Raw genomic sequence first — 24,231 nt, forward strand, 5'->3', positions numbered from 1 at the left:
CCCCCGGTGTGGCTTTTTGTGTGTTTAAATCACGTCCCTCATTTCTGTTTTCATAGCAGATACTGGATTCATCCTCCTTTATAGCAGTTACTTGCAAAGTATTCTGTTCTTTCTAGTAGCATACCAGATGTGCAGTTTTTTCAAGGTTTAAATAAGGGTAAATAATGTGTACTAGACACAGCCAGTCTTATGAAATTACTGTTGCAGAGACGACGAATAAGAAAGTATAGGAGTCAGTGTTATGTGTCAGAGAAAATCCTCAGCATGACCTTTGTGGCTACCTTAGAGGCGTTCTCGTTCTTGACAGCTGCTTGCTGTCATAGGTCTATAAAAATCAGTGATGTCTGCTTTCAAAATGGGTTTGTTTTCTTGTGGTTTACTCTTATTACGGGTCCTTCAACCTCCAGTGATGCCATCTTTATTTTTGTGTCCCAGGTCATCTGCTCCGGATTTAGCTCTCTTGAACATGAATGAAGAATCTTTAACTTGTTATTGGGACCAGGCCTTCTAGTGGAATCTTCTAATTCCTCTGCAGCTATGCTGGCCCCTCGCCTGCCTTGAAGATCTCTCTTTGTGTTTGTACAAAGTTTGTGCTGCAATGAATTCAGGCTTGTGGAGTCAAGAGAAAGGCGGCTCGTCTTATTGGGAAGAGCGTATATTTTATTTGCTTCTCCAAGAATGCAGCGTTATAGACAAACAGACTCAGAAGTTATTGAAGGTTCCAAAGGGGAGCATCGGCCAGTTCATTCAGGATCGTTCTTCTGGAGGACATACCAGAAGTATCCCCAAAAGTAAAAAAGTGCAAGTAGGAATCAAGATTTTGGAGCAGCCTCACGCCATCCTGTTTGTGGATGAGAAGGAAGTTGTAGAAATAAATGAGAAATTAGCAGAGCTGCTCTTGGCCATTACCAATTGCGAGGAAAGATACAGTATATTTAAGAACAAAGATAGACTGGCTAAAGGTCTCCATATAGAGGTTGGTTCGCAGGTGAGAGTGCAGCTCAGATCAGGAGACGAAAAATATCCCGGAGTTGTGCGGTTTAGAGGACCGCTGTTGCAAGAAAGATCACTTTCTGGGATTTTTTTCGGAGTAGAGCTTCTGGTAAGTTTCTTGTATATGTGTCTTAATTTTACAAGGGGAAGCATTCTGAAGAATGAACCCCATTAGTCACGGTTGGGTTTTTTTTAAAAAAGATTTCTTCCTCAAGAGGTTCAGGGTGTGGTATAGTTAGTTTCTCCCCCCCCCCCATTTTAATATTTTCAACTTCCCCACGAATTAGGTTGCGAGAGAATAACTAGTGCAGGGTCACCCTGTGAGCTTCAGAACTGAGCAGGGGTTTGAACCTGGGTCTGCTCATTATAAGGGTAGGACTGCATTTCCAAATGGATTGTCCCGGCCTTATCCCTATTGTAATATTTGGTTAACATAGCAGAGTTTCATAGAAGCGTGAGATTGAGTGCAGTAAATAAAATCTCCCAAGAAATATATTGCAAAAAAAGTAAAACTTACATTATTCAAGTAGATTCTGTTCACATTCAGGTTGCAGTCGAAAGGAAGAGTACTAATGTAAAGAGTACTTTCCCCTGTCATAAGTGGCCAGCTAATCTGGCATCATGTGTGTGGATGTGTGAGGCATTGTTTCTACAGGAGAGACCTGTAGATACCTGTGACTCCATGAAGAGCCATGTGGAGAGTGGCAGAACAATGGACAGAGAGAGAATGACCCTGTGAACCTGAGGGTTCAGTTTAGCCTAAGCTAGTGAAACACAACCTGTGAAGTGACAGGATTGGGAGGAAAAGGGCCCTTTCTCAGGTCACAAAGAGGGATTAGTCTCTGGGAAGGAGCTATTCCAGATACAAGGTAGTGTGAAGGGATTACAGCCACTGGTGTCGGGTAGTTCAGTAGTGAGAACGGGACGAGAGATTTGGGTAAATCGCCATACTTCTGCGTTTCTCTAGGAAATAAGAGATTGAAAGGTCTCTTCTTGCCCTGATAGCTAGGTGGCAGAGTCTGTGAAACAACAACTATAGGAGTCCTGGGAAACAGGAGGGTCAGAGGGCAGGTCCCAGGTTAAGACAAAGAGAGGGACGTCTCGTTCAAGGAGATAACACTTATACACTCTTAGAGTGATGTCGCGCCCCTCAATGTCCCAGCATTCTGAGTCGCTCACTCCACCAGTTCCGCCCATTGATCTCAGAATGCTGCTCCCTTGACAGAAGGGGACCTGGAAGAATGACACCAGAGGGTCTACAGGCGTAATCCGTGGAAATTGCCCATCTACTCTGGATCCAACCGGCACCCTAGTTTCTGCTAATGCCCGTGCTTTTTCTCTCCCCTGCCCCAACCTCAAATCTAGGAAGAAGGCCGCGGCCAGGGCTTTACCGATGGACAGTACCAAGGCAAACAGCTGTTCAGATGCGACGAAGACTGCGGCGTTTTTGTTGCACTTGACAAACTGGAGCTGGCGGAAGATGATGACAATGAACTGGAGAATGACTATGCTGCTCCAGTTGACTCCATGCAGGTAGAACTTCCTCCTTTGGAGCTCAACTCCAGGGTTTCTGTGAAGATAGGAAAGAATATAGAGTATGGGACAGTTATATTCTGTGATGTCTTACCAGGAAACGAGAGTTTAGGATACGTGGTTGGAGTGGACATGGTAAGAACTTCACCTGATTCTTGTAAACTTTTTTTTTTTGCATGTGTGTTAAATGGAAGTACATGCAATATTGAGGGGAGGGGGGAGATATCTTCCAGCTAGTCCATTTTAGGCTCATAAGAACCTAAGAAAGGCCCTGCTGGATCAGACTGAGGCCCATCAAGTCCAGCAGGCTGTCCACACAGTGGCCAACCAGGTGCCTCTAAGAAGCCCACAAACAAGACAACTGCAGAAGCACCATCCTGCCTGTGTTCCAAAGCACCTCATGACCCGTGATTCTCTTCATCATGCACAATTGCTACCTAAAGACACCATCCAGCTGCTTTTTAAAAACAGCATGAAGTCAGACTTGTAAATAGCAACTTGTCTGGTTTCTTGTTGGTGAGTAAAACAGCAACAAATTCCTCCATGGAATGTCAGACAACTGACCAAAGTTTTACTTCCTTATTAGTCCACAAGCGATACAGTGTGAGCAGAGAGGCTAGTAAAGATTGTTATGGGCTACTAATCTTTTTTTAAAAGCCCCTATTAAGCTTAACTTGAAAGTGATCATGCAAGATTTCTCTATTCATAACTGCTTCTATGTACCTTGCTTGCTTAGCCGAGTAACATTTCAGTTGGCACTACTGACTTTTTTTCAATTTTGCTCTGAAAAGATGACTGTTCTGAATTTTTGTTTTTCTTGTTTGCCAGTAGGAGGACTATCAGGCTCTTATTTAACGCGAATTGCGCAGTTCCCAAAAGCACTTCAGTAACCTGTGCTGTTCCACATCTTTACCCCTAGCCGTGTTTGACATTGGAGTGTTTACTGGGGTTCTGCAATGAATGGAAATTAAGCGGAACTGTTACGTTTTTATAGTACTAGCAGGCATTCAATATGGGAAAATTATTCATTTTGCACTTTTTTTAACATGTAAATGAATGTACTTGTTTCCCGTTGCTGCTTTGCAAAGAAGCTAGTCTTCTTTGTGTTGAAAATGACTCTTTAATACTGCAAGTATGAGAGCCATTCGTGTAGCTGTTGTGAGGCTTCTGTGTCGCTGACAGATCTTGCTTGGCTTTTCTCCCACCACTTGAATGTTGTAATCGTCAGTCCCTGAGGTGTCTGTGGCAGAGCAAACGATATTTGCAGAATGCGGTCCCTTTTCTGTAAGTGCGGGAGTTGGAATGACGCCCCTGAAAGCGCCACTCTTGAAATGCTGTTGCGAGGCAGTCATGAAGAAGCCTATTCTCTCCCCACCCAGGCTGCATGTGCCCGAGACCTTTTACCGAAACCCGCGGGCGCTGCTTGAATTTCATGTTGTCGGGCTCACCTCTTGGGGCAACACGTAACCAGGTTTCTAAAATAACTTTTTAGGACAATCCGATTGGAAACTGGGATGGAAGATACAATGGACAGCAGCTGTGCAGTTTTGCAAGTGTCGAGAGCACGCTTCTCTTGCATATCAATGATGTTATCCCAGGTACGTGTTACGTGTTTTTTTTTTTAAAAGTCACAATATTAAGCACTCTTTCCTGGGTTGTATGCTAAGGATCCCTTTTTCAGATTGGCTGTGTCCCTGCCCTCTTCAGTCAGTGGACTCCTTGGTACATATCCTTTTGCATTGTCCGTACGTGTACCCACTTAGGCTAAAAGGGATTATACCATGTTTTAACAAATGGTCGGCTTTTCCTCGAGCAACTTTTGGAGCAAAAGGTTCACTTCCTCTTAGAGGATTCTGGCCCTCAGCATACTTATTTTGTTGCTCGTTTTTGGAGGCTTCAGAGAAGAGTTAAAGGGAGGTGTTTATAGAGATGGGTCTTAATTACTTTTTGTGGTTTTATTGTTCAAGACCTCTGTCTAAAAACAGGGGGAAAGAGAGAGAATATTAAGCACTCTTGAACTGTAACTTTAACCTTGGTCAGGACCTAGGTCTTTTTATCTGTGTTCCAAACACAGTAGCTAGGAAGAAGGCCCGTGAGTCTGTTGGCTGACTTTGCTGTTGTGTGGTATGGCTTTTTTGTCTCGTTTTATTGGAATAATATCTTTCATCCCTGATGTTTTGCGAGCTTTCAAGTGTGCTCTCTCTCTGTGTTGAAGGTTGAAAGCAAGGAGGAGCTTAGCGATACAATAGTCTTCATGCGGAGCCCAGACTTCTAAAAACGGCCAGAGCTTTTTTGCCACAGCAAAATGTCACTGCCTTCAGGGATCTAGCATTTTCAGCCGTGCACTGCTTGAAATGTGCAGGCTGGTTATGAGAGTCAGGGTTCCAGAACACGGTAGCGGGCAGCAACCATAACTCTCTGGGGCCTCTGCCTCTAGATGCCCACGTCAAAGAAAGAGACTCCTCAAGTTACTTGCTCATTGCAGCTAACTTGGAAGAAGGGGAGGTCTTGCGTTATGCCAGGTGCAAGAGACACCCTTTCCTTGTTTTATGGCATCTTGTGGAAGGGGTCATTCTGACTTCATGCTGGGCTCTGGAGGCACTTGGAGTTGAACTAGACATGACGGTGGAAGAACTGTGATACCATTTCCGTAACCTACAGGAGATGTTATTAGCCCCTTAGTGGTTGGAGTATACAAATGGCAACGGGTTGTGGTTCAGTGGCAGAAGGTCCCAGGTTCAATCCCCCGCACCTCCAATTAAAAGAGCCAGGCGTTAGGTGATGTGAAAGACCTCTGCCTGAGAACCTGGAGAGCTGCTGCCAGTTTGAGTAGACCATACCATGATGGACTAATGTTTTGATTCAGTATAAGGCAGCTTCCCATGTTCATGTGTTCAATTTTATCATGGGGTTTGAAACTCTGGGGTTTACGAATTGAAATATCAACCCAGTCCCTCCTCTGGCTCTTCTGTATGTGTGAGAAAACTTGTGTGGAGGGCCAGAGGTGGTGGCAGCTATAAACAGTTGCTGACTGCCAAGAGCAGCCAAAATTAGCAGACCCTGAAAGGCAGGATGCTATGCAAGCGGTAAGTTACAGACATGACATCAGGAGATGCTGTCTGCCGGTCAGAAGGCCAGGTTCTGCCAGCTCCGTTGCAAGCAAAGATCAGTTACGTAAATAATCTTTCGGTGTAAAACCTAACCTGGATGTGAACTGTGATGAGCCATTTCGCTCCGCTGTGTTGATCTAGAGTGTTCCTTGCGGATGGGCAAGACACCCTGCCCAGTCACGGTGAAAGAGGGGGGTGTAGAGAGATTTGCCCAGTCAGCAGCTGCTGGGGCAACCCGTACTTGACAGCCGAGGCAAAGAGCACATACTGGGTTGCTGTGCCTGAACAAGGTGGTCGAGAGGCATAGCATGGGTCTTTGCTGGTGCTCAAGGGATGGGGGGAGAGCAAGCTGGCACAAGGTGAACTAGGATTTAAAAGCAGGGGGCTAAACAGTTGGGCAAAGAGAGCCAGCATGGTGTAGTGGTTAAGTGCGGTGGTTTGGAGCAGCAGGCTCTGATCTGGAAAAACAGGTTTGAATCCCCACTTCTCCACCTGAGCGGCGGAGGCTAATCTGATGAAATGGATTTGTTTCCCCACTCCTACGCATAAGGCCAGCTGGGTGACCTTGGGCTAGTCACACTCACTCAGCCGCACCTACCTCACAGGGTGTCTGTTGTGGGGAGGGGAATGGCGATTGTAAGCCAGTTTGATTCTGCCTTAAGAGAAAGTCAGCATATAAAAACCAACTTTTCTTCTTCAAAGAGGGGAGGCCTGGCTTCAAATACCCACTCTCCCATCGAGCTTTGTGGCAGGCCTTGGGCTGTTTCTCAGCCAAGCCTGCCTCACAGGGTTGTTGTGAGATGAACTGGAACTCTGTGCAGGAAGGGAGGGATAAAAACAAATAGTTTTGAGGGGGGGTTCATCTGGCAAATACTCCCAGTTGTGTTTACTGGCCCTCCTTCTAGTGTTTTTTGTGTTAATTGAATTATTTTACAATGTTAACTGTATTTTCAATTGTTAGAATCATAGAGTTGGAAGGGATCACTAGGGTCATCTAGTCCAACCCCCTTCACAATGCAGGAAACTCACAACTACCTCCCTCCGCACACACACACCCAGTGACCAGAAGATGGCCAAGATGCCCTCCCTCTCATCATCTGCCTAAGGTCACAGAATCAGCATTGCTGACAGATGGCCATCTAACCTCCTCTTAAAAACCCCCAGGGAAGGAGAGCTCACCACCTCCCAAGGAAGCGTGTTCCACTGAAGAACTGCTCTAACTGTTAGAAAATTCTTCTTATGTTTTTAACGTTCGTATTTGCCGCCTCGTGCATCCTGATACGGTGGAAAGGCAGCATAAAAAACGTTCTAAGTAAAGAAAAGCATGAGAGGGGATTTTCCTTTAATGCATTTGAGAGTGCAGGGGAGGAGGCCAGGGGAAAGAAAAGGAGAATTAGTTGCACTGAACCCATTTCCCTTTAGGGGAAATCCCCATGGGGGGGGATGAGACAGCAGTTTGTGTGGCATAAGGGCCAGGATACAGCAGGAGATGTGAGTGTCATATTCCGTAAAGAACATATAAGAAAATGAAAAAAATAAAACACTTGATGAAAAAAAACAACTTGAAAAATATGTTTTGTGATGGAACGGGGCCCTAATTGGAAGAAAGATGGCACAGAGTGTTTGCCTTTTAAATGTAATCTTTAGCTTCTAGCACCTTGAGGCAATGATGCTCTTTCAAGAAACAAAAAGTACTACTAGTACATTTTTTCTTTCCTTTGAAGGATCGGGTTCTCCCCCCCAAAGGATGTTTCCTTCGCTGGCCGGGTAGAGATAAGCTAATGTACTCCAGCGAAAGTAACTGAAGTGTGCTAATAGCGTTATCCCCAAGGGGCGAGTTGGTTAAAATGTCATTGAACAGCTATATTCCGATTATGAAACATGAAGGGACATTTTCATTTGAACACTCTTTGCACACTCATTTGCACACGGATATCTAGCTTGGTTAAGAATCCTCAGATGTTACGCAGAGGAAATGGCAGTTTTCTCCGTACATTTGTTGTTTTGGTGAGGAGTTCCATTTACCAGCTTAGAGAAGAAAGCTCATTGTTTATTTTGAAATTATTGCTTATTATGCATGCCCGTTCTCACCCAGCCTCCCCTTAAGATCTTTTTTGAATTTTGCCGAAGATCTGACCAGAGAGGTGGGAGGGGGCGGGGGGAAGACTTCTTTTTATGTTGGGTATTAAAAAAGGAACCTTTCATCTCGTTCTTTAAAAAAAGTGTTCCCATTTGCTGACTGTCAGGCAAATTATGAGCCGTAAATTAAACAAATGGCTGAAACTGAAAGTTTTTTTTGATGCATGTGCTTGTTCTCAAACTGTGTGGTAAGCAAACAAAATAAACCTGAAGTCAAGGCTGGCATTTGGTGGTTTTGTAATCTGGTGCTTTTTTAGTGTTTTCATTTTGCGATCTACGTCATAATTGATTCTTTGGGAGGGGGGCTATTCTAAACTTCTGTCCTATGTAACTTCACTGTGAGAGCATCCCTGACTTAACTTGTTTTCTGTTGTGTAAGCCTCCTTGGGCATTGTGTAAAAGTGGGGATATAAATATCTAAATTGGAAAAAAACAACAACGCTTTGGTTTCCGTGCAGGTGAAATAATATGTCAGGATCTAAAAAGAAGGCCAAAAATATCTGGCTTAGTTGTGCATTTTGTTAAAAAGTAAAAGGTAATATGTTAACTTACTTCATTATACCCTGCAATGAAAACCCTACGTGGTGGCCATAAGTCAGCTGTAACTTGACAGCAAAAAAATCACACACCAAAAACACACACAAATGGGGACCCAAAGCAGGTTATGTTGTTCTCCTCTCCTTCATTTTATCCTCACAACAACCCTATGAGGAAGGTTAGTCTGAGAGAGAGTAGCTGGCCCAAGGTCTCCTAGCGAGCTTCCATGGCAGAGCGGGGATTCGAACCTGGGTCTCCCAGTTCCTAGTCAGACAGTCTAACCACTGCCCTTTCTACTTATGCTCTCCAAAATAGACCCATGCTTCCTTTCCTTTTATTCTGTTCCATATGCTCGGTGACCTACAGGTCATGAGCAGAACAAATCAATAAATATAGTAATATGGAAGTGACCAAACATACAGAAATGCAAAACACAAAATCTAAGGCATACAGTTAGTAAAAAGTATCATAGACCCATGCTTCCCATAGTACCATACTCAATCCTGGGAATACCCTTGCAACAGGTGAAGGCTTTGTGCCAGTGTCTGTTCCTTAGGGATGTTGAGCCACAGGTGCATTCACATGAAGTTGCCTTATACGGAATCAGACCCTTGGTCCATCAAAGTCAGTATTGAGACCGGCAGAGGCTCTCCAAAATCTTAGATAGAGGTCTTTCACATCACTTACTTGCCTAGTCCCTTTAACTGGAGATGCTGGGGATTAAAATAAATTCCTCAGCAGAACACATGAAGCTGCCTTCTACTGAATCAGACCCTTGGTCCATCAAAGTCAGTATTGTCTACTCTGGCCGGCAGTGGCTCTCTGGGGTCTCAGGCAGAGGTCTTTCACATCGCCTTCTTGCCTCATCCCTTTAACTGGAGATGCCGGGGATTGAACCTGGGACCTTCTGCATGCCAAGCAGACGCTCTGCCACTGAGCCACGGCACCTCCCCACAATTCCTTGCAAGGAGGAGCAATACTGCCATCTGAGCTGATGCTTTGAAGTGGGCCTGTGGTTACTCGAGATCTTCTGTGGTGAGCTCTTCCTTTTTGTAAAAAGTAAATAAAATTCTGTCCCTCCGCTCTGTTTTAGAGGCTGTGTCTCAGGACAGGAGACCTCCCAAACTTGCCTTTACCTCTAGAGCTGGCTGTGACAAAGGATTCAGTCACAACAAGCCGAAGTCGACAGGTATTTGTACTCACCTTGCTTAGTGAAGCATCGGGCATTTTGTTTGTCCTTTTTTCTGAGAGTGAAAATTGTTATGTGTGAATCTCCCTGAGGGGAACGAAGGCTATAGAACTAGCTGTATACACACTTCCTGGTAGTATGGCTACCTGACGCTTGGGGATGTATAGCAATCTATTGCATCGCTCTGCATCAGGGTCCCTAGCGCATAAGAACATAAAAAAGGCCCTGCTGGGTCAGCCTATCAAGTCCAGCAGTCTGTTCACACAGCGGCCAACCAGGTGCCTCTAGGAAGCCACAATCAAGACGACGGCAGGAGAATGTGTTCCACAGCACCTAATATAATAGGCATGCTCCTCTGATCCTGGAGAGAATAGGTATGCATCATGACTAGTATCCATTTTGACTAGTAGCCATGGATAGCCCTCTCCTCCACGAACATGTCCACTCCCCTCTTTAAGCCTTCCAAGTTGGCAGCCAAACTTGTTAAATGACAGCAACTAGTCCTGTTTTAAATGTGCTGGCTTTCCACTAGTGTAACAGTGCCTCTTTGCTTGTGTGGTTTCTCTTCTCTTTACAACGCGGTTTGTGTGTCTTAGGTGCGCTCTCTGACCCTGGAAGCAGAAACAGATCAGAGTTCTTCTACGCCTTAAATGGCTCCTCAGTAGATTCTCAGCCGCAGCCGAAATCGAAAAACACGTGGTATATCGATGAAGGTAACGAGAAGCTTAATGTCATTGCGTTTGTGTGTGTGTGTAATAAGCAGATCACGGTGGTGAGTGAATACCTTGGTCAGACCATTCGGCCGTTGTACTTTATGTAGGGAGTATAAAGGAAGTTTGATTTAGTGGCCCTTGTGTTGTGGAGCAGCCTAAATAGCCCAGACTAGCCTGATCTCATCAGAGCTTGGAAGCTAAACAGAGTGCTTGGTTAGTACTTGGATGGGAGACCATCAAGAAAGACCAGGATTGCCGGGCAGAGGAAGGCCGTGGCAAACCACCGCTGCTCATCTCTTGCCTTGAGAACCCCATGGTCCTGGGGTCGCCATGAGCCAGTTACATTTTGATGGTACGCTTTACCGCTAACTGTGTTGTGGATAATTAGTGCTTCCGATGGACACTTCCGCAGTGTCACTTTCCGCAGTGTCACTTCAGTGTGAGACACTGCTTCTTCTGTAATGACCAAAGTTCAAAAATCCACCGAAGTAAGGGGTTTGGTGCTAGCCCAGGGAAATGTATTAATGCAGGGGTGTCAAACATAAGGCCCGCAGGTCCGATTGGGCCCCTTAAGAGCTCTTGTCTGGTCTGTGAGGCAGCCCCCCCCCCAACTCTTGATCTGTGCTGGCGAGGCATGGCCTGGCCCGACCAAGTGTCATTTATGTCATATCCAGCCCTCGTAACAATTGAGTTCAACACCTCTGTTTTGACGTTTGTTTTGAACAGCTGCACTCCCCATACTATATTGCAGAGTACTTTTGAGCCCTTCGGATTCAATAGCAGTTAGCTGGGATGGGAGAGGCGGGGTGCTCTGCAAAAAACAAAGCCCTCTAGGCTCAGGGAGCCGCTTCCCCGGTTCTTTTTTGGATCTTGGCCACTATTTATCAGGCTAATGCCAGGCATTTTATCTGGCACATCTTCCACTGCTAACTTGGGCTTTTGAGTCATTGCCGAGAACGTCTGAGGCAGTGCTCAGTGAAAGGTTGACTTTGCACTCCTTATTAGACTAGCCAGGTTGCCAGATGCTTATAAATAGTAACCTACCAGCGTAGCAGCTTGTGACCTCATGCACTGAACGTGACTCATGATTTATTTACACGTCTTCAGGCTGGTGACTTGATCCTTTTGCCTTGGCTAGATGTACATGCAATATCTTGAATAGCAGATTTTATATTAAAAAATTGGATTGCAGCAGTCGTTTTCAAATGTTCTATCTTCAGGGAAAGCCTTTGTCTGCTCAGCATCTCCTGTGAAACGCATGTGTGCTGTAGAAGGATCTAGGGAGAGTTTGTGTGTTCTAGGCTGCATGCACAGTTCATTCAGAGCGCTGGCCAAACATGCCTGGAATTAAAAAGGTAAAGGTAGTCCCCTGTGCAACTCTCCTCCTTCTCCTCCTCCTTCAGTGAACTTAAATGGGTGTAACTCTCCTTAATATGGCCATGTTGGCCTCCCTTTTCAGGCTCGTGTCCCTATGTACTGTCTTCTAGCCTGATGTTAGAAAAATGGGTGTGCCTTGTTGGCTCACGTTTCATCTGAGAAGTGCCCAGTACATTGTATAAGTGGGCCAGTTTTCATCACAGAACCTCATCCGAGAGACTGATTGTTTGCATATTTGTTCTCTCTTTCCACGGGTATCACAGAGCTTTAGTTCAAGCATCAGGAGCCCCGTGGCGCAGAGTGGTCAGCTGCAATACTGCAGTCAAAAGCTCTGCTCACAACCTTAGTTTGATCCCAACGGGTGTCGGTTTCAGGTAGCCAGTTCAACGTGTTGACTCAGCCTTCCATCCTTCCGAGGTCGGTAAAATGAGTATCCAGCTTGTTGGGGGTAATGTGTAGACGACTGGGGAAGGCACTGGCAAACCACCCCGTAAACATAGTCTGCCTTGTAAATGTCGGGATGTGACGTCACCCCATGGGTCAGTAATGACCCTGTGCTTGCACAGGGGACTACCTTTACTTTTTGCCTTGTTCAGGCACTTATTAAATTTTCGTTAAAGCCCCCCAAACATGCTGATTTCCTTTATTTTAATTTCAACAGTTGCTGAAGACTCTGCAAAATCCCTTAACGACTCATCTCCTGGGTTTGGGCATTCTTCGCCACCACTCCAGCCTCCCCCAACGAACAGTTTATCTGCTGAAAACCGGTTCCACTCTCTGCCTTTCAGCCTGACAAAGATGTCCAGCAGTAACAATGCTATTGGCCACAGCCCTCTCTCTTTATCTGTTCAGTCGGTTATCGGAGAGGGGAGTGCCGGGAACCCCCAGGACAGCCCGCCATCGACCGTTGCGCCCGTCAACATGCACGGGCTCGAAGCAGGTTCCTTGGCTGAAGTGAAGGAGAACCCCCCTTTCTACGGAGTAATCCGCTGGATTGGTCAGCCGCCAGGAGTAAATGAAGTGTTAGCTGGACTAGAACTGGTAATTAGCGTTCATTTTTAAAAAAAGACTTCATTGTTCTGGTTTGTTTGCTGTACGGCATCTTTTGAAAACGGGACACCTTGTTTGGCTGCAGTGCAAGATTTTGGAGTGAGGGTCACGAATGGAATTGGGTATTAGGCAGTACGAAACGAATTGGCAAAGTTGAAGCCGGCAGTGCAAATTTTTACCTTTCTCCAGCGTTGTAACAGAGGCGGAAGATACCATATATGTCTCACCAGAACAAGCAGACAAGCGAGCAGAGCAAGCAGACAAGATGTATGCGTCTCTTTTCCTTGCTACTGCTTCGGCGACTCTGTGTTCTTTTGGCAAGAGCTGTGTAGGCATATCCCAGCCGCTCGTTGAGGGGTAGAACTAGGAGCTGGAATAGCGAAGAGGGTGCAGATGTGAATGCACCCACCCAGTTGGCCATTCCATTAAGGCAAAACTGGAATAACCTCTGTGGCCTCTGGGGAACTGTTAACCTGCTGTGTTTCGCAGGGCAGATGAGTCCTGAAAGAGACGCTTAAGGTTAAAATCTTTATGCATTGAACTGGGTCCAAAGCGTTCCCAAGTTGCTACTGGGCAAGATTTGCTTGTTGCACCTAATTTTTAAAGAACTAAGTCACGTGAGCACTCATGTTGAGTTCATCACAGACTGGCTATACGAATCCATTTTGGGGAGAGTGAAGCATTCCAAAGTCATTGCTGAATCATGGCCAATGAGATAAGTCTTTCTTGATTTAAAAGCAGAAAAACTCTGGTGCAAATTATATAAATAATCCCTTGATGTCAAATTACATAGAACAGCATTTTTTTCCTCCCAAACATTGTCTCTGTCAGGCCCTTCCTTTCATTTGAAATGAACCTGTGTGTCTGCACTTCCCAGAATCCTCAGCAGGCAGACTCTTACGCAGCACACTGGCTTGTTCTCATGGGTTGAGGTCTTATCCAGTATAAACGGAGCATCTGAAGCAAGCTTGCTTGCTGTTAGCAATCTGCTTTTCAGGGACGTCTCTCTGATCCCATTGAATTTAATGGGGAAACCTGTTAAAAGGCCCTGAGGAAACCTGGAGTTCTCTGGAACAGGTTAAAAGACACGGATGTAGAATTCTAACCAAGTGTCACATAATAATGAAACTGGTGCTGATATAGCACCTTGTGCAATGCAAGCTGAATGCCCACAAAGCAAAGCAAATCTTGATTTATTTTTTTTAAACAGACCATGGTGGGAGGAAACCACAGAATTTGTCACAGGAAGAACAATATAGGTTAGATGCAGTCATATTTACCGTAATTTATCAGGTCACCAGTGAAAGGCCAGCAGACTGCTTTTAAAAAATGAGATTCCTTCAGTTTTGCGCTGCTCAATGCCAAGATTGATGTCATTACTTGGGATTAGAATTCCTGTTGACCAAGTGTCTTAGAATTTCCCTTTGGTTATAACTGGCCGTTAGGACTTACACCATCTCTGTAAAAACTTCATTTTTGGGATCAGAATATTTTAAATGAGAGCTTTTGAGGAGATGACATTAAAATGTGATGTCGAGGTCCGTGCTGCTGATTTCGCTCTGTCCTTGACTCTTGAGCCCTTAGAATTGTAATAGGTGGCACTCGGCATATCCCGCGATGATAGCTGCTGTCCAAGCTCTGTTCACTTTGGTCAGAAGCACCAGCCTGAGCGTAGAATCACAGAATCATAGAGTTGTAAGGAGCCATACAGGCCATCTAGTCCAACCCCCTGCTCAATGCAGGATCAGCCTAGCGCATCCCTGTCAAGTGCTTGTCCAGCCTCTGCTTAAAGACTTCCAGTGAGGGGGAGCTCACCACCTCCCTAGGTAGCCTATTCCACTGTCCAACAACTCTTACTGTAAATTCCCCCCCCCCCCCAATATCCAGCCGGTACCTTTCCACCCGCAATTTGAACCCATTAGTGCGAGTCCTATCCTCTGCTGCCAACAGGAACAGCTCCCTGCCCTCCTCAGAGCATGCACCGGTGATTGCACCCAGGCGCTGGCTTTGTGGCAGAACCTTGGTTGCTTTCGATGTTAGATATGGGATCAAGGTCCCTCCATCCTCTGCATTTTTTTTTGGTTACCTTCTTCTGTTTTGCTTCTTCCAGGAAGAGGAATGCGCAGGCTGTACAGATGGTACATTTAAAGGGACTCGATACTTTACGTGCGCACCCAAGAAGGCCCTGTTTGTGAAGCTGAAGAGCTGTAGGCCAGATTCCAGGTTTGCTGCGTTACAGCCCGTATCCAACCAGATTGAACGCTGTAACTCTTTAGGTATTGTAGCTTTCTTGCCTTTTTAAAAAAGTACATTTTATTGTTTTCAAGAGGTTTTTTTTTTGGTGGGGGTGGGTTGCAGTAGGGTATTCTGTACAGTCATAAAATTACAGCGAGCTCCCCAACAGGAAGTAAATAGAATTTGTTTCATTCTTGCTTATGTTTCATAAGCGTCAGGTATGATTTGGAACGTTATTTCTTATGACGGTGGTACCAACAGTGATAGGAGGAAGGGGCGGCGGCTCTGAGGCAGGGAACATCCTGCCCCCTCATTCGGGCACTTTGGGAAGTAACTATCGGTACAATATTTCCCCTCTCTGCTACAGCGCTCAGACCCATGATTAACTGAGAGCCAACATGGCGTAGTGGTTAAGTGCGGCGGACTCTTAATCTGGTGAACCGGATTGGCTTCCCAACACCTCCACATGTTGGGTGACCTCAGGCTGGTCACAGTTCTCTCTGAACTCTCTCAGCCCCACCTACCTCACAAGGTGCCTGTTGTGGAGAGGGGAAGACAATTGTAAGCCGCTTGGAGACTCCATAAAGGTAAAGACCTTTAAGGAGTTTTGCAGGACCTGTAAAACAGAGCTTTTCTACCATGCCCACAACCGAGGACAGCCACGGGTATCATCTTTACTGGCCTCCCTACCCTTCCCCTTCTCATATGCATAACATCTTGAATGGGTGGCCTGTACGGCTCACAGTATAATTGTATTTTGAGCACCATCGTGTTGGTTTTGGGGTTTTAGGTATTTTACTGTTGATTTTATTGTACCAATTGTTATTGTATTATTTTAAATGATGTTACCCACCCTGAGCCAGCTTGCTGTGGAGAGCGGGTTACAAATTTTAAAAATAAGTAAGTAAATAAATAAAAGCGGGGGTAGAAAAACCAACTCTTCTTCTTCTTCACATGTCATTCTTAAGCATTCGGCGGCTATTTGAGCGAAGTGGTTGAAGAGAACACTCCTCCAAAAATGGAAAAAGAAGGCTTGGAAACCATGATCGGAAAGAAGAAAGGAATCCAGGGTCATTATAACTCCTGCTATTTAGACTCGACTTTATTCTGGTAAGTTTCTTGGAGCTGTAGTTTTTCTTGAAGTCCCAAGGCTGAGAGAAATGACGCAAGTGACCTGAACATAAGCTCAGCCGGCGACTGCGAGCTGGAAAATATAGCCGCTCAGTGTGGTATTAGTTTGAGCAGAACGCTCTGAAACCAGTTGGACCTGTAAATGTTCCGAATTTTCTCGCAGATCCTTTTCCATTGCACTGATTTTCAGCGCGGATCAAATGCAGCATGGGTTTCCAGGGTGAAAGTATTTTCTCCTTTCTTTTCAGCCTGTTTGCGTTCAGCTCAGTTTTGGATACCGTTTTGCTTAGACCAAAAGAGAAGAACGACGTAGAATATTATAGTGAAACTCAAGAGCTTCTGCGGACAGAGATCGTCAATCCTCTCAGAATGTAAGTAAAGGAAATCGAACCTTCTGAATTTTTTTGCTAGGAAACTCATCCTTGCTCACTGCTACTGATCATCCCCATATAATTGCTTTTGTGTGTGTGTGTGGTGGGGAAGGGTGTAGGAAGTTTAGATTGTGCTCTCAGTTCATGCAACTTGGGTTGACTGTCCCTAAAAACAGTGGCCATCAGATTTTCCAGAGCTGGATCCCACCGAGCTTTGGGCCCCACCCAACTGCAACAGTGTGACAGGAAGTCATGTGCACTAAAACCATGTGACAGGAAGGCAGAATTGTGACCTCACTGGTGCCCAGGGCAGAACCGTGGGTGGCAGATTAGGAGAGACAGGGAAAGGAAATTCACCTGGTGGTGTGCTATAATGAGGAACTCCCTGCCCCAGGATGTGGTAATGGCTTCCAAATTGGAAGGCTTTAAAGAGGGGAGTGGACATGTTCATGGAGATGAGGGCTATCCATGGCTACTAGTCAAAATGAATACTAGTCATGATGCATAGCTATTCTCTCCAGGATCAGAGGAGCATGCCTATTATATTAGGTGCTGTGAAACACAGGCAGGATGGTGCTGCTGCAGTTGTCTTATTTGTGGGCTTCCTAGAGGCACCTGATTGGCCACTGTGTGAACAGACTGCTGGACTTGATGGGCCTTGGTCTGATCCAGCAGGGCTTTTCTTATGTTCTTAAGAACAAGCTGAGGGAAAGAGCCTTGGAGGAACCTCTGAACCGGGGAAATTCTATGGGAGGCTCTGACATAATATTTCGTTCCCTTGCTGGCAATGTTTTGCCTTCGTGAGCAGCCTCCCTTCGTGGTTCAGGCTGTCTCTCTCAAACCGTCCATCTTTATGTTGTAGATACGGATACGTGTGTGCAACAAAAATAATGAAGTTGAGGAAAATCTTAGAAAAAGTTGAAGCAGCTTCTGGATTCACTTCTGAAGAGAAAGGTAATGAGGTTTTTGAGCTTAGCTCTGGATGGTTGTAGCGAGAAGAGAGTGGAAGAGAACTCCGTTTTATTTTCCTCGTTGGAATAAGGTTAACCAGAGTCATGGGGCGAAAACGCATGGTCGCTTTATCCTCCTTTATTCCCTGTTTCAGCCAGGATACAAGCCAGGATTGAACGCATGCATTTTTGCCGAACGTGCATTCGATCCTGGCTGAATCCTGGCTGAAACGGAATAAAGGAGGCTAAAGTGACCATGCGTTTTCGCCCATGGTAACTCAAGACTGCAAGATGGGAATTGACTTTGCACCTGTTTGAGGGATTAAAACCTAGCTCTTTATGAGAGGGTAAACCTGTGTCCAGGTGCATAACATACATATGAAACGTTCTTGAATTTCGTCTTTCCCTACAAATAACCATATTCTTTGGAGAAGACTAAACTAGAACCATGCCTCTCCCCAAAAAACAAAAACAGCCCCACCTCTGCTGGGTGACCTTGGGCCAGTCACAGCTCTCTCGGAACTCTCTCAGCCCCACCTACATCACAAGATGTCTGTTGTGGGGGGGGGGGGTAGAGAAAAGCGGGGTATAGAAAATAACTCTTCTCGTTTTTTTCTGTGCTGAGAGCAACACGTACTCATTTGATCAAGTGAGGATTCTTCAGTGAGAACTGAGCTTAGCAAATGATTTTGTTTGCCTTCAGTGGTTTGAGAGGTCTTATCTTCAGAGACCTTTTACAGAACTTCTTCAATATTCCAATAGAATTCCAGTTTCTTTTGGGCATTGTAGCCAATTTCAAGTTGGGTGAATTTTACACTGGCCTACCAAAAAGCCATTCTTAACATATGATCCACTGTGCATTCGGTTAGGATGAATATTAAGTAAAACACCCAGTTCAGGCCGACTTCTCAGTTTTTTTTAAATTTAAATATGTTTGAGATATGTGAGCTTAAGGACTGTTTTTGCAGAGTGACTTTGGTTGGTATTCTGATGTAACGTCTGTTTCCTTTCCCCACAGATCCAGAAGAATTTTTGAACATTTTGTTTCATCATATTTTGAGAGTTGAGCCATTGTTAAAAATAAGGTAACATATTCCTCTGCTACTTAATTTTACAGCGAAAAAAGCTACTTTTCTAATCTTTTTTTTTTTTAATGCCAGCAAGCATTCTGCCTTTTAGAGAATATTTGGCTCATTTCAGGGTTTTTGTTTTGAAACTGCCAGAAGCATAACATTCTACTTAGTGACATTTTTGTAGTAGCAAAAATAAAAAAGCCCCCTCGCAGGATTCAAAACAGTTGGATTAAATTGAGAGATACTCTGTGGCTTGCAGACTTCAGTTGTGAATCCTTAACTCTTCTGTATCTGGGTCGTAGGGGCTTGGCTTCAATCTCTGTACTATTTTCCACTTCAGAGTCCCTCTTTGCCTTGCCTCCCCTCCCTCCCCACCCCTATGACTATTTGCCTTGCAAGGAGAGACATACAGGTGCCATCAGAGTTGGGGTGTTTTCCTGCCTGTGGGGCAAATAGAATTCCATTTGATAGGAAGAGTGGGAGATTTAAATTGGGGTGGTGGTGGTGGAATGGCACAGGTGAAGGAATCCTGCCTCCCCCAGTGTCACAACTCCAGTTCGGGTCTGATCTCTCCCCCCCCCCCCCGTGAAGCTGCATTTAGGACTGGAATAAAGAATGTTTGCCGCCCTGTGCCCGGCCTTAACCAGGGATTGAGGGCGTGTTATAAACTGAAATAATAATAAACAGTGGGAGATCTCTTGTCTTAGATCTCCTGCATCACGTGTCTTAGGTGCCGAGTCTAAATGCTTTTCACTGGAATCTGTTTTTTAAAATGTTCTCTTATTCTTAGATCAGCAGGACAAAAGGTACAGGACTGTTACTTCTATCAGATTTTTATGGACAAGAACGAGAAAGTTGGCGTTCCTACCATACAGCAGTTACTGGAATGGTCCTTCATCAACAGCAGTTTGAAATTTGCAGAGGTTTGGAGGATGTGCTTGCTTTCACTTTCTGTTAATTGGGTTTACATGTCCCCGGTAGATGCTTGTTCTGAGGAAAGCCGAGGGATGCAGTTGGAAGCTCTGGAGCTTCCTAGTAGATGCATGTTAGAAGAAGAAGAGTTGGTTTTTATATGCCGACTTTCTCTGCCACTTAAGGAAGAATCAAACCGGCTTACAATCACCTTCCCTTCCCCTCCCCACAACAGACACCCTGTGAGGTAGGTGGGGGTGAGAGAGAGTGACTAGCCCAAGGTCACCCAGCTGACTTCTTGTGTAGGAGTGGGGAAACCAACCCAGTTCACCAGATTAGCCTCCGCTGCTCATGTGGAGGAGTGGGGAATCAAACCCAGTTCTCTAGATCAGACTCCACCATCCCAAGCCACCGCTCTTATCCACTACCCCACACTGGGAGTGGGGGAAGGGGATCTTTTGTTTTCTTTTGAGTCTGAAAATTACTTTTCCCCCTCTGCTACACTACGGAGACTTCGCACATAACATTAATTGGGTATCAGTGCTTCATATAATCAGTGGATACCTGTTTGTGGGAGTGTGTGTGTGAGTCAAGACCTTTTGTGCTGCCATTCAGCTTTCCAGCCTGCTTTAAAGCCATGCATCTGAGTACAGTGTGGTGTAGCGATTAGAGTGTCAGGCGGTTAGAGTGTCAGATGGGTGACTTAACCAAGAAAAACATGTTTTCTCTCTCTCTGCCTTCTTGTTTTCAGGCCCCCTCATGTCTGATCATTCAGATGCCTCGGTTCGGAAAAGACTTCAAAATGTTCAACAAAATTTTTCCTTCCCTGGAGTTGAATATCACAGACCTTTTGGAAGACAGTGAGTATACAATAACTTGGTGAATCCGATGATCCCTTGACACTGCCTTCCATCTGACATCTTTCAGTGATGCTGGCGGGATGTTGTCTGCGTGAAAGGATCATGGAAGAGAGGAGTTGGAAGTGAACTACTGTGCTTCATTAGTGAACTCTTTGTGTGTGTGTGTGTGTGTGTGAAGTGCCGTCAAGTCGCTTCCGACTCGTGGTGACCCTATGTCCTCCAAAATGTCCTATCTTTGACAGCCTTGCTCAGGTCTTGCAAATTGAGGGCTGTGGCTTCCTTTATTGAGTCGATCCATTTCTTGTTGGGTCTTCCTCTTTTCCTGCTGCCCTCAGCTTTTCCTAGCATGACTGTCTTTTCTAGTGACACTTGCCTTCTCATAATGTGACCAAAATACGATAGCCTCAGTTTAGTCATTTTAGCTTCTAGGGTCAGTTCAGGCTTGATTTGATCTATAACCCACTGATTTGTTTTTTTGGCCATCCACGGTATCCGTAACACTCTTCTCCAACACCACATTTCAAAGGAGTCCACTTTCTTCCTGTCAGCTTTCTTCATTGTCCAGCTTTCACACCCATACATAGTAATAGGGAATACGATGGCATGAATTAACCTAATCTTGGTGGCTATTAGTGAACTACTGTGCTTCAAATATCAAAATGGGCTGATGTGACCCTCACAGATAGCTGAGGGAACTGCATGGGTGGTTCATTCCTAATGCCCTCCCCTCTTCTCCGAAGTTTGCAGAAAAGAGAAACTGTTTTGAAGCAGTAAAATTTCCTTCGTTTGTAAATGACATTAAGTTCTCCCCCCCTTTCTACACAAAAAAGCTTAAAAGATTCGCTACTGAAAGCAGTCTATTAACGTTTGGCATGTAAAAGTTTGTCGGCTAGGCTGGTTAAATGGATCTGGTCCCTGTTTAGAGGACGGCTGCACCCTCTGCTTTACTGAGTGATTAATCTGTGGCTTTGTTCTTACACAACGCAGCTCCTAGGCAGTGCCGTATATGCGGAGGGCTCGCAATGTATGAATGCAGAGAATGCTACGAAGATACAGACATCTCTGCAGGCAAAATCAAGCAGTTTTGCAAAACTTGCAACACACAAGTAAGCTTGCTCTTTCTAAGCAGTCCTGGCACTGTTTCTGGTTTGAACTGGATCCTTTCCAGAGGCAGTGACTATCTTGTGTGGAACTGGGCCGGAGGGGGAATGTGAGGTTTAAATGCCTTCAGGAGACAGGATTAAACTAGAATATCAATATAAAGATAATAAATGTAATGGATATATATATATAATAGTTTGACGTGGAATAGTAAATGGAGATTAAAGTATAGATTAAAAGAAATACAAACTATAAATAAAATAGAGAATTTTATAAATAAGGGTGAGAAAGGGGAATGTGTTGTGCTCAGTCAAGATGGAATGAATATAAAGACAAAGAAATAAGCTGTAGCATAGGAATCCTGTTGTTGTTTTATTGTGTTTATAGATATATTGTATTTTAAATCATGAAGATTGTTTTTTTTCCTGCTTCTTTTAGTTCCTGTTATTGTTTATTGTTGTTGGTCTCCAATAAAATTTTAAATTAAAAAAATGGTTACTAATATTTTTATAAACTTGAGACTAAGTAATGCATTGAAAGACAGTTGATTAGGCCTCTTCTTTTTATTTTTTGTAAGTAATGAATCAATAAGTTTAAAACGAATTCCCTGGAAGATTGATTATCCTGTATGTATGGGAATGACTGAGTTCGTTATGTGTAAATTTTCAATAAAATATATATTTTTTAAAAGGAGACAGGATTTGCCACAGGGACGGAATCTTTAAGCCCATGTTTTTAACCTTCCTTTCTGTAGGTTCACCTTCATCCCAAAAGGCAGAGTCATAAGTTCAATCCGGTGTCTCTTCCTAAAGACCTACCTGACTGGGACTGGAGGCACGGATGCATCCCTTGCCAGAAGATGGAGTTGTTTGCCGTTTTGTGTATAGAAACGAGCCACTATGTGGCTTTTGTTAAGTACGGCAAGGGCGACTCTGCCTGGCTCTTCTTTGACAGCATGGCGGATCGGGATGGTACGTCTTTTTCTCGTTTGACCCTCCCCTTTTCTGTTTCTCATTTCCACTTTGGCTTGAGAGAGACCTTTAAATGCTGGCTCAGCCTCTGGAACTTTGCATGGTTGCAGCCCTTCTTGCCCAGTATTGGGCCCTCCCGACTTTTCAGAGTCGATGCCTTCATTATATTGTGCTTGAAAATATGGTGTATCGAGTGGCAAATCATACGAGTATAGAAGCGGATTGGTTCCTTTATGGTAGCAGAGGTCCTTTAGTGTGGCTGAAGAAGCTTCCCTCAAACATTTTGCATCAGCTAGTGGAACAGATGTGCAGGATCCAACTTCCACATAAAAGCACAAAATATAAATTCATGTATATATGCATTTACTTTTTTAGAAAGATAGCAGGAAACTTGATTCTTAATGGCTTGGGCTGATCCCACCCCAACCCCCACACTGATGTCTCTGAGAGATATGAATGGTCATAATTCAACTTACTATGCAAGTCGAATACTGGCCATTTTATATACAGCACGACAGTTGAGGACAACATTGTAGTGAGGAGAAGCTTGCACACTCAACTCTTACTGTGGTGCAAAGTGGTAAGGTGCAGTACTGCAGTCAAAAGCTCTGCTTACGACCCGAGTTCGATCCCGACCGAAGTCGGTTTCAGGTAGCCGGCTCAAGGCTGACAGCCTTCCATCCTTCCGAGGTTGGTAAAATGAGTACCCAGCTTGCTGGAGGAAAAGTGTAGATGACTGAGGAAGACAATAGCAAACCACACCGTAAATATAGTCTGCTTACTAAACTTCAGGATATGACATCACCCCATGGGTCAGTAATGACCCGGTGCTTGCACTTTGACTTTTAATGTGGATATGCATCTCAATCATCAATAACTTCTTTAACACAGGTGTACTCCTTAATACTTATACTGATGCTCTATTACAAATTTCATTTGCACAATGGCACAATATAGGGGGGACCCAGTAACCTTTCTAGCCCTTGATTTCTTTTACATTTTAATGCAATCCGTCTTACCAGTTTTACTGCATCACATAACTCTTTTAAGCCACTCTATCCTAGTTTGAACATGCCCTGATTCCCACTATCTAGCTAATGTCACTGATAGATTTTAAATTCCTTCTTGCGCGATTGGGTAACCCTCCTTTGCATAATTAAGCAGAAAGGTCTCAGGTGAGCCTGCTCCAGTCTCAGTAGCCCCATCCTGCTTTGTTGGTTGCTTTGTAATAGTTCCAAGGTATTATATAGGTTAGAATGGGGTCAAATCCGTGCTGTTATCCTTGCTGATGTACTCATAACCATCTTGGCACAGCGTAGTGGGAGAGCCGGTTTTCCTTCCATCTTCTGTTTGACTAGCCACCTCCAGATTAATTATTTGTGCTTTCTTTTTCTTTCTAATTTCAATCTTTTTCTGCTTTCCCCCCAAAAGGAGGCCAAAATGGCTTCAACATTCCTCAAGTGACTCCGTGTCCAGAAGTTGGGGAGTATTTGAAAATGTCTCTAGAGGAGCTGCATTCCCTGGACTCGCGGAGGATTCAAGGCTGTGCGCGAAGGCTACTTTGTGACGCTTACATGTGTATGTATCAGAGCCCAACCATGAGCTTGTACAAGTAAAAACCTGTTGACTGGGAAAGAAGGACACGGGGGCTTCTCGGGCCCCAACCCTCGCACAAGAAGGCCCCGCAGTGCCGTCGGCTCAACTGCTTGCACATCTGTTGCCGGCAATGGATGCTTCACAAGGGTGGAAACAAAATGTCTACAACAAAAGAAGTGAATATTTAAAGGAGGGGGGGAACCCCTTCCAGTGACATTCTGTTACTGAAGTACTTAAGCATTGTGCACTCTAGGAAGTGTGTATGTGTGTGTGTATGGTATTTTTAATAAAAAAAGTCTAAACGAAGCTGTGAAAATTTTCAGGCTACAGTTTGGAGGCACTGCAGTGTACGTGGAATAATGTGTGTATGTGTCTAATCTGCCACATGGC

At 44.7% G+C, this 24,231-nt stretch overlaps 1 protein-coding gene across 2 annotated transcripts; it reads left to right on the forward strand.

Annotated features, from left to right (window-relative positions):
* Positions 1–442: 442 nt before the first annotated feature.
* On the forward strand, positions 443–23,894 carry CYLD (CYLD lysine 63 deubiquitinase). Of its 2 annotated transcripts, none has more exons than XM_056862959.1 (16): positions 443–1,102; positions 2,359–2,661; positions 4,019–4,124; positions 9,406–9,501; positions 10,098–10,214; positions 12,253–12,632; positions 14,752–14,917; positions 15,845–15,986; positions 16,256–16,378; positions 17,241–17,332; positions 18,347–18,413; positions 19,192–19,324; positions 20,065–20,173; positions 21,161–21,279; positions 22,029–22,245; positions 23,677–23,894. In XM_056862959.1, the coding sequence occupies exons 1-16, from the start codon at positions 599–601 to the stop codon at positions 23,859–23,861; spliced, it is 2,859 nt and encodes a 952-aa protein (XP_056718937.1). In that variant the 5' UTR covers positions 443–598; the 3' UTR covers positions 23,862–23,894. The 2 variants fall into 2 exon arrangements, with proteins under 2 accessions (XP_056718937.1, XP_056718938.1); XM_056862960.1 differs by having other exon boundaries at positions 2,359–2,526.
* The last annotated feature ends 337 nt before the right edge of the window (positions 23,895–24,231 follow it).

This window comes from Euleptes europaea, chromosome 17, assembly GCF_029931775.1.
Source record: "Euleptes europaea isolate rEulEur1 chromosome 17, rEulEur1.hap1, whole genome shotgun sequence".
NCBI lineage: Eukaryota > Metazoa > Chordata > Lepidosauria > Squamata > Sphaerodactylidae > Euleptes > Euleptes europaea.

Excerpts from the sequence above, each read along its gene's own strand:
- CYLD (XM_056862959.1), top strand. The coding sequence starts at position 599 with ATGAATTCAGGCTTGTGGAGTCAAGAGAAAGGCGGCTCGTCTTATTGG. Across the intron at positions 15,987-16,255 it reads TTAGACTCGACTTTATTCTG|CCTGTTTGCGTTCAGCTCAG; the intron begins GTAAGTTTCTTG and ends CTTTCTTTTCAG. Across the intron at positions 16,379-17,240 it reads ATCGTCAATCCTCTCAGAAT|ATACGGATACGTGTGTGCAA; the intron begins GTAAGTAAAGGA and ends TTTATGTTGTAG.